Source organism: Hippocampus comes, unplaced genomic scaffold (assembly GCF_001891065.2).
Source record: "Hippocampus comes isolate QL1 unplaced genomic scaffold, H_comes_QL1_v1.1 scaffold310, whole genome shotgun sequence".
NCBI lineage: Eukaryota > Metazoa > Chordata > Actinopteri > Syngnathiformes > Syngnathidae > Hippocampus > Hippocampus comes.
In genome coordinates this window covers 806,904-816,414 of record NW_017805990.1, presented here as the reverse complement: position 1 = coordinate 816,414, position 9,511 = coordinate 806,904, and the positions used below count along the sequence as shown (strand labels likewise).

The 9,511-nt window shown below is 42.2% G+C and overlaps 2 protein-coding genes across 4 annotated transcripts in view; one reads left to right on the top strand and one right to left on the bottom strand.

Annotated features, from left to right (window-relative positions):
* Positions 1-4,209, top strand: part of LOC109528954 (ATP-dependent RNA helicase DDX18) — a 10,315-nt gene extending 6,106 nt beyond the window's left edge. The window contains exons 7-14 of the mRNA XM_019892041.1: positions 858-972; positions 1,150-1,289; positions 1,361-1,522; positions 1,615-1,767; positions 2,551-2,664; positions 2,751-2,807; positions 2,877-3,054; positions 3,242-4,209. Of these exons, the coding sequence (XP_019747600.1) occupies positions 858-972; positions 1,150-1,289; positions 1,361-1,522; positions 1,615-1,767; positions 2,551-2,664; positions 2,751-2,807; positions 2,877-3,054; positions 3,242-3,387 (1,065 nt within the window). The 3' untranslated portion in view covers positions 3,388-4,209. The remainder of the gene's footprint in view (positions 1-857; positions 973-1,149; positions 1,290-1,360; positions 1,523-1,614; positions 1,768-2,550; positions 2,665-2,750; positions 2,808-2,876; positions 3,055-3,241) is intronic.
* LOC109528955 (glycerol kinase-like) overlaps positions 3,657-9,511 on the bottom strand; it is a 24,839-nt gene continuing 18,984 nt past the window's right edge. For 2 of the 3 annotated variants that reach the window (XM_019892045.1, XM_019892044.1), the window contains 11 exons: positions 8,846-8,913; positions 8,709-8,751; positions 8,537-8,617; positions 8,377-8,455; positions 8,144-8,240; positions 7,905-7,989; positions 6,862-6,982; positions 5,287-5,430; positions 5,118-5,204; positions 4,956-5,027; positions 3,657-4,324 (listed from right to left, as the gene is read on the bottom strand). In XM_019892045.1, coding sequence (XP_019747604.1) covers positions 4,999-5,027; positions 5,118-5,204; positions 5,287-5,430; positions 6,862-6,982; positions 7,905-7,989; positions 8,144-8,240; positions 8,377-8,455; positions 8,537-8,617; positions 8,709-8,751; positions 8,846-8,913 — 834 coding nt within the window. In that variant the 3' untranslated portion in view covers positions 3,657-4,324; positions 4,956-4,998. The remainder of the gene's footprint in view (positions 4,325-4,955; positions 5,028-5,117; positions 5,205-5,286; positions 5,431-6,861; positions 6,983-7,904; positions 7,990-8,143; positions 8,241-8,376; positions 8,456-8,536; positions 8,618-8,708; positions 8,752-8,845; positions 8,914-9,511) is intronic. The other variant, XM_019892043.1, reaches the window with a different exon arrangement.

Sequence of the window (9,511 nt, the reverse complement as noted above, 5' to 3'; positions counted from 1 at the left end):
GTGCCTTGAATAATATCGGCTTCTTTCATTCATGTTATGGGTATTTTTATACAAAGGAAATTTTTTTGTGCCTGTTGAAAATTTAAGTTTACTGACATAGCCATAAAAAATGTTGCTTTATTTATCTGACCATATTGGAATGTATTTGTTAGGTTTTCAGTCAATTAAATTTGGTTCAATAAACAATATGTGGTCATTTTTAAAATTTTCAATGAACATTCGATCAGTCCGGCCCTCGGCTTGCAGCAAAATTTTTTATCTGGCCCTCCGTCCATTTGACTTTGACACCCCTGGTCTATATGAATAACGAAATAAATAAATGTACACACCTAAAATATATTAACAAATTCTAGCCTTTGTAATTTGAAAATTACCTTCAACTACCATACGGATGTCAAATTTGAATTTGATTAATTATTTAGCCCAAGTCTTTCGTGGACTACCTCCTCTCTGTTCGTTGCTGTCTTCAGTGTAAACAGTTCATATAAGCAGGCTAAGAGCCGGGAACAAGAGAAATCTTTAAAAAAAAAAAAATTAAAAATCACACACATTTATGTGGGGGACAAAAAAAAATTACCCTGGCCTAATATGAATGAGTGATTGGTAACAACATGGCTGTCTTTTCGTGCTAGTATCAGAGACACACTTTTAAAAGGTTTGGTTGGACAGAGAAGCCATCTCGCCCGGATTGAGGAAACCTTCAAACTTACCTTGCAAGTGCCATGGTGATGAATCACAATTCCATGTTGCCGCATTTCTATTTATCTTGTCCACTTTTTGGGGTTTTGAATCGTTGCTTGAGATTGTATGTATCGTTTCCTTTTTCATTCCTTGTCAACCTTGCCGTGTATCCTCAGAACACGCCTGGCTTCATGTTCAAGAACTTGCAGTGTTTGATTATTGATGAAGCTGATCGCATCTTGGAGGTGGGCTTCGAGGAGGAATTGAAGCAGATCATAAAGCTTCTGCCCAGTAAGCTTTTTTTTTGGTGTGTTTTTCGGAAAACGTGGTGACTTCTGTCTATGGTATTGTATTTCATTCGGCTTGTCAATTTTTCTAACATTGTATAGCAATGTAAAATGTGTATTTATCAATGGTACTTTCAAATTGAAATTCAAGTAAATAAGTGTCGGTGCGTCTTTTCTTCAGAGAAAAGACAGACCATGCTGTTTTCGGCAACCCAGACTCGGAAGGTGGAGGACTTGGCTCGTATTTCTCTGAAGAAAGAGCCTCTCTATGTTGGAGTGGATGACAACAAGGACACGGCCACCGTCGATGGTTTGGAGCAGGTATGTCGGTGGTGCGACAGATTCACTGACGTGGCTGGGCTCCTTCTTCATGAGTGTCACCTCAACCGCAGGGCTATGTAGTGTGTCCGTCGGAGAAGCGCTTCTTGTTGCTCTTCACCTTCCTGAAGAAGAACCGCAAGAAGAAGCTCATGGTCTTCTTCTCCTCCTGCATGTCGGTGAAATTCCACTACGAGCTCCTCAATTACATTGACCTCCCTGTAATGGCCATCCATGTAAGCCGTGACCTACTGCACATGACCTTGCACTCCCACTTGGCGTCATCTGCCGTAGCCAATCTGTCAATGTCACTTTCTCCACTGCTCAGGGCAAGCAGAAGCAGACCAAACGCACCACCACCTTCTTCCAGTTCTGCAACGCAGATTCGGGCATTTTGCTCTGTACCGATGTAGCAGCTCGAGGGCTGGACATCCCAGAGGTGGACTGGATCGTCCAATACGACCCCCCAGATGACCCCAAGGTCTCATGATGACTATGACACGATACTTAGGTTTCTTCTGCAATCTCACCCCAGTGTAGTATGCCTAATAATGTGCAGTTTTCTGTGTGTAGTTTAGTGTATTATTATATGTATCTATCTCTCTATAATAGCTATTATGTTAAAATTATCCCACGTTTAACACAGCACTGATCTAATATACATTTCAGGGTTACAAAATGGCACAGGGTGAGCATGTTTGCATCGCGTCATAAGAATGTCGTGCTGCAAGTTATTTTTCATACCACAAGTATTTTTCATACCACTGTTCGATGCCATTATGACTTACTACTGCATGATCGTAGGGTTAATGATGGATTCGCCATCTGCCAGCTTTTACCTACAAGTTTGGCTTTTGTCATCGCATTAAGAACGGAATGCTGGCCCTCCTTGATAGTTGAATGAAATTGTTCGAAATGACAACAAAAATAGATAAAAAAAAGCCCCCCCACACACACACACACACACACAAAAAAACCCAATATCTTACCTAATGGATTTGTCTTTCCTAAGAGTTCAGTGCAAATGAGGGTATGCAGCAGCGTGTTTCATGAAAAATAAAACACCCTTATTGAATGCAGTACACACAGCTGAAGTAAGCCTTTGGAGGGTGGGAGGGTTCCACGTACATGAAATTAGATTTTTGCATATTAGCCATCTCAACTCAACAAACACGCGTCATTGGTGGAGGAGGGGGCAGCTTCAAAATTCTCCTTTCAAACCTCCCCAAGCTTCTACAAACTTAGAGTAACGTTGCACCCACAGGAATACATCCACAGAGTGGGCAGAACAGCTCGAGGCATCAATGGCAGAGGGCACGCACTTCTGATCCTGAGACCAGAGGAGCTTGGATTCCTGCGCTTCCTCAAGCAAGCCAAGGTACATGTTCCCAGCTTGCCTGATGGCCTCCATGCTTGTGACACTTCATGACAGTCGGCTAAAAACAAGCGTGCTGTGTTCTCCAGGTCCCCCTGAGTGAGTTTGAGTTTTCCTGGAGTAAAATCTCAGATATCCAGTCCCAGGTAAGAAATCTAGTGCTTTGGGTACATGAGGTGTCATGTTCTGACGTCATTTGAAATGGTCTTTCTTAGTTGGAGAAACTGATTGAGAAGAACTACTATCTTCACAAGTCAGCCCAAGAGGCCTACAAGTCTTATGTGCGAGCTTACGACTCTCACTCGCTCAAGCAGATCTACAGCGTCAACACGCTGAACCTCCTTATGGTGGCGTTGTCGTTTGGATTCAAAGTCCCACCTTACGTCGATCTCAGTATCCTTTTTGCGTCATATTTCATGTGGGTCAAATGTATCACGAATTGAGAATTCTGTCCTAATCTTGAACCGTTTCTACATTTGCAGGCCTACTTTTATGACACTTTGATTGTCTTGAGCAAAAAAGCAGAGCAATGTGAAATAGTTCAACCACCTTTTTTCCTTAACCCAGCTCTTTTCCTCAGACGTCCACGGCAGTAAAGGCGCAAAGCTGCAAAAGCGAGGCGGCGGTGGTGGTTTTGGGTACCAGAAATCCAAGAATGTGCACAAGGCCAAAATCTTTAAGCACGTCAACAAAGGATTTAATGACAAAAGGCAGTTCTCTCGTTAATCAGATGATTGGAATCTCTGAACTGGTTCCTTGTCGGAGCGTCATGAAAAACGGCGCTCTTGTCATCATGGGGAAAGTCCTGTTTTCACCATAATTTGTAGGAATTGTATTTTGTTGCAATATTTTATATGTAGCTCTGCAGAATTCCATGCTTGTGTGATGACATAAATTTGTTCACAAAACGTAAGAACGTGCATTTGATTGAAATATTAAATTTCAAGTAACATTGCATTTTGAAAATGAATTTATTCATTGTGCTTTTTTGATTATGAGATCATTACATCCATAAGACGCAGTTGGTGACAAAAGTCTTCATGACAGGAATCTGTAAATTCCATCAGAGGATTAATAGCTATACTTGTCAATCTAATTGCACAGGGAAACTGAAAGTTATATATAGTACTCAATGAACTGTAGTGTTTCATATGCATCAGTCATCGCTATCTTTTTTTAAATAACACTTATCAACATGATTGAGTTCATAAATTGTGACATCTGAGTCTTCGTGTGTCGTAAAGACTTGAGATAAATCTCACAATACATTTTAACACCGGATAGAAATGGCATTGTATTCATTTTCCATTCCTTCTACTCAACAATCATTCCTGATTAAAGTATAGATGAATACAGGTTCGCCTCAACTGCTCAGTTGCTACCCCAGCCCCTTGCAATTCATAAACTCATGACAACAAATGCCCCAAAAGTGACTCCCACAAGCCAAACCCATTCTCACCCCCACCCCCAAAACCATGCCTAGAAAATTCATGTATTGGTTGAAGTGTTCCTTTTTTCCAAATAAAAGAGAAACATGTTCTCATTGCTTCACAGCTTCCACTCTTCATTCCAACTTGGATCTGTGCGATAAGAGTAATGTGGCAGCTCCGAGGTGGCCGCATCCATGTAGAATTTGTGCCACATTTCGGTTACTGTTGGCTCCCTGGGGGTTAAAGCAAAAGGAAAAAGAATAAGAGAAGATAAAGGAAAGCAACAATGATGAACAATGCAAGTACAAAACATTTTGATATAGCACTTTCACAACAGCTGCAGCTATAACAAAGCGCCTTACAGAACAGTTAACATAAAATAACAAAATATAACAACACAGAAGACACGTACAGTCAGTCATGCATTCTTAACCACTTTTCTGCATACACTTTGTTGTTTGAAGCAGTTATAGATGAAAGAGGAGAGATTCAGGGTGTCCTTTCGCCAGTGGATCAAACATGTCATGCTCAAAATGCGCACACGTCTGCTAAAAGCTTAAGTTTGAAAGTACACTAGAAGCAGTAGCGTCCATTGATGAAAAAAAAAAAAGATTGGAAATGACTTGGAATCTCGCATGAGAAAAGACGACACACAGCTATGCAGCAGTATTCTTTCATCCCGCAACACACATCACTCAGGATCTCTGCAGGTTTGTGACATGTTCTTTCGAATAACTTTCACAATTGGTGCCGTGGTCGGGAGCATCACATTCATCTTAGGTGTTGCGCTGAGGTGTGAGAAGACTTAAGGTCCTGCTAACACCCAAACCAAGTAGCCCGAAGAATAACAAGCAAATGCCAGACCTTAGGGGTCCAGTCTGGTTGGGGGCAGTGGAGGAGAGAGCCCTCAGGGGATGCTGTTCACCTTCACCAAGCCTGGCAGGAAGAATGCGCATTCAAGATGAAGTGTCAAGAATCATAAAGAGTCACTGTTCTGGTCGTCATCCAGGACAAAAGATATCATACCATTGTCACCGCAGCCTGACTCTGTAGTCTCCCAATTCATGGATCGTTGCACAGCCTTCTTCCAGCGAGCGAAGCGGAACTCACTCTCTTTGAGAGGAGTACACATGTGGGGTGAGCTACTTGTTGTAAAATGGTTGACAGGTTTTTATTCAGGGTTTTTCTTTCTTACCATCGGAGTTGATCTGAGGCTCGTATTTTTCAGAAGTGATACGAGGAAGGTCACTGGGGCTCAGGCTCCACACCTTCACCCCTTCTGCGGCCCCTGCTGCCATGGCAGCGCCGAGAGCTGTCGTCTCTGACATGGAGGGTTTCACTGGAACATCAAGGGAACAAGCACACACAAAAAGCTGTTACGCAGCAACCGGACTTTTGTTTAATTCACTCATGTTATGTATCTCAATGATCCTGTTTAGTAAAGCAGTGAGCTGGCATTTATAAAAGACAAAGGGGAGTGGCGGCGAACACAGTTTCTGGCAATTGTGAGTGTCCAGGTGTCCTACTTTTGTGTTGGGACTGTGGGAAACTGCTGGAGTATAAAGCTGTTCTCTTGCCTGAGATTTCTGTGTCATGATATTTATAGGATCCTCCACTATTTTGTGTTAATATTTATTTTTTAAACAAATGTTGCTTAAAAAGTAGAAAAAGCACTGAGATGGAAAACGATCCTGTGATGAATTTATTGCTGCAGGAGGACGACAAGCTGCGTTCTTGTCTGCACACTTTCAAGGGTCCGTTGCTTTGTTAATTTACTTAGAAAGTGTTATGCAGAACAAATCAGGTGAAACTGAAGAGGTGCAAGTGTCAATCTGAAGTGGTCACCGACTGTTCTTTAATTGGGCATTTGCCAGCGAAGCAGTGCGCATATAGCCATTTTATGTCTATATATAGCTATATACTGTATATATTTATATATATATACACACACACACACACACACACACCCTTGCGGTCGACTTGGGACCAGTCCGCTGGCTCCCGGTCGATTGCGGTCAACGTATTGGGCACCCCTGCCTTAAAATCAGAGGTAATTCGCTGACAAGCTTAGCACCGTTGTTTGTGCATGATTCAGTTATCTGATTGGTTGCCCTCTATGTCAATCAAGTAACGGGACTGATGATCGGCTGACGTCGTACGTTTTGCGTATTTAGCGCCTTTGTTTGAATGGCAGCGCCGCTGCCAAGGTGTTTTCGACGCTGTGAAAGCCCGGGAGCCGCATTGAACCAGCCAAAGAGCCACATGCGGCTGGCGAGCCGCGGGTTGGCCACCCCTGCTCTAAACCTATAATCATAAATATCCATCTATCCATCCATTTTTTTTTTTTTTTTTTTTTTATCCTCATGCTCGCGGGGGTGCTGGAGCCTACCCCAGGAGTGGGGGACACCCTGAACTGGTTGACAGCCTATCGCAGGCCACACAAAGACGAACAACCATCCGCGCTCACACTCACACCTAGGGACAATTTAGAGTATTCCATTAACCTGCCATGTTTTTGGCATGTGGGAGAAAACCGTAGTACCCGGAGAAAACCCACGCAGGCCTGTGGAGAACATTCAAACTCCACACAGGAAGGCCGGAGCCAGGATCGAACCCATGGCGTCTGCACCATGAGGCACACGTGCTCATCATAAATATTTGTTTTTAAAAACGTTTCATTTTCTTCAATTGGAATATTTCAAGTTAATTTTGTTCACAAGATTTTTGTAAAAACGGTGGAGGATCTTTTTAAATTTCAGGGAAGACGTACCGACAGACACGCCAAGGATGTCAGCTTGCAGCTGCATCAGCAACCTGTTAGCCGTCATGCCTCCGTCCACCTGCAGCTGCACCAGAGGGACGCCACTGTCCTTGTTCATTGCATCCACAATCTGATACACAAGAATGTCATACAATTAGTCCAGGCCTCTTAAGAACTTTCAGAAATCACTGAAATCTTGTTAATGGGTACATAACATTGATAAAATGGCCTGTTTTTGTTAACATTTAAGGGGAAGTTTGGAGTTTGAAAGACAAATAACCAACCCCAACCGCCCTAAAAAAAACAGCAAAAAAAAAAAACAACATTTTTTTGTAATACATGCTAAAACTATCTGCATGATATTATGACCATGACCTTTGGAAAAAAATCATCCCTCTCTGGCCTCACCTTCTGCTTCTAATTTTATTTGTAATTCTTATTTTGAAACGTGTCATTCTGCGTCATGGATAGCCTATCCGCTGTAGTGACAGAAGGCCATGGGGTGTTGCCAAGGTGGGCACGTGCAGCCTAATAAAACTTTAGATAAGGATATTATTATATTGTCTACTTCCTCAGACCACACGACTTATCGGTAGCTTTGGAATGTTCATGCTGTCACTGAGAACTCGCAGCCTTTTGTTCCTTAAAGGCTATGCAACAACAGGTCATATGTTGCAGTGTGGATTGAAATTAGGCCAAATAAAAGCATACTACACTTTGTTTGCTTTTAAGACATTTTTGAAAAGAATAAAGACAATATTATAATTATCACACCACCAATGGAATGGTTTGGGCTGCTGAGAGGCGTTGCAGTCTGGTTGTTTCGGTCATGTACTTTTTTTTGGTTTTGTATCACTTTCTATTAGGATACAACTTGCTTTTTTAATATATCATACAATCTAGCATAGTATGAAAAGAATAATATAGAGGCTAAAGGTTCTGTTGTGGGTCTGGCTAATCAGTCATACAAAACAATACAATACACCTTGATAAAGCACTTTTACAACAGCTGCAGCTGTGGGTGAGAAAGTCCAACAAGAGCTTATTACTACCTCTCTGGTTTGGAAGCAAACGGCCTCGAGCGCAGCAAAAGCCAAATGGCTCTTGTTGGTGAACTGTGTGAGGCCACAGATGATGCTGCAAAAGACAAAGAAAAGGGGATCAACCCAATTACAGTGACGCTGCCCCCAAACCGATTTGTATGTTTGAAAAAGAAGGCCGAACAAAAACAATGAAGCTTTCTTTTCCTTAGAACTCAGGGTCACATCACAGTCAGCAGCGCATATCTCACCCTCGTGCACTGGGCTCCCAGTAAGGGGCATAGAGCCCAGAGAAAGCAGGTACAAAATAACAGCCATAAGATGTCCCTGCTGAGGCCGCTAACTTCTCTGAAATGAGGGTGAGAGAAAATGCTCGACTGGAACGGGATGTTGTTGTTACGTACAAGAAAAAAAAAATCGCTGGCAAATGAGGAGGTCCAACAAAGAACATTTATTGCGCTTAGTTGATTTTCAAGCAACGTACCGATCTCCGCGGAGGACTGCACTATGCCCATATTGTCCTTGAGCCATCGAACTACTGCCCCAGCAATGGCCACTGAGCCCTGTCAGAAAGACTGAAACCAGTCAAACGAGTTTGAACTATATGGAATACATGAGCATCGGCATTCAAAGCACTCACAAACCTCTAGTGCATAGCAAGGAGGCTGATCTGGTCCCATTTTGTAGGCAACTGTGGTCAGCAGGCCATGCTCAGACATCACAGGCTGGCGAAATTAAAAAAAAAAACGTTAACTACACAAACACAGAATAGGAATGACGACCGTATCATTAAGTTGTGTTCTGTTCATCACATACCTTGTTCCCTGTATTTCTGAGCATGAAGCAACCCGTCCCATACCTTTACATGACAATAAAAAAAAAGATCCAATAAAACAGCAACAATTGCAATAAGCAGTCAAAGATCAAGACAATTTGGGCGTGATGTACTGCACGTGTTTTTGGTCTGGCCGTCCTTGAAGCACATCTGACCAACCAGGGCTGCTGACTGGTCACCAAGACACTGATAAAAAAGCATTGTCAACATTAGCATCGTCTGGTCAACATTTTGCGGCATGTACAGCATAAAATAGGACAATCGTTCACATTCACACCGTCAGTGATTCAGCAATGAATCCCTTAATCATATAGTTACAGAGGTGGGTAGAGTAGCCAAAATGTTGTTGCTTAACAATAAGATGACTCAAGTAAAAGTAAAGGGTAGTCTTAAAAGTCTTGACTTGGGTATGTACTCAGTACAACAACAAAAGAATCTTCAAGTACCTAGAATCCAGTGGCGGACCCTCAGGGCCAGCAAGGCCTTCTCTGCTGGCCTGAACATTCTCAGAAAAGTAAATTTACTTTTCTGAAAATAACATTAATTTGTTATTTTATTTTCATAAATATGTAAACAAAATTATTCTCTGTATTCTTTACGTCATATTATTTCCACTTAGTCGAGTGGCTTTCAATGTTGTTTTAAATAACATTGAAAGCCACTCGATAAATAACTTATTTATTATGGTAGAGTTTTTAACCAATCATATTTCAGCTAGCTGTATTGCCAGGTAAATTACATTTGCTCGGGGCCTTCAGATTAAACAGAGCAGGCCCCTGTGCGC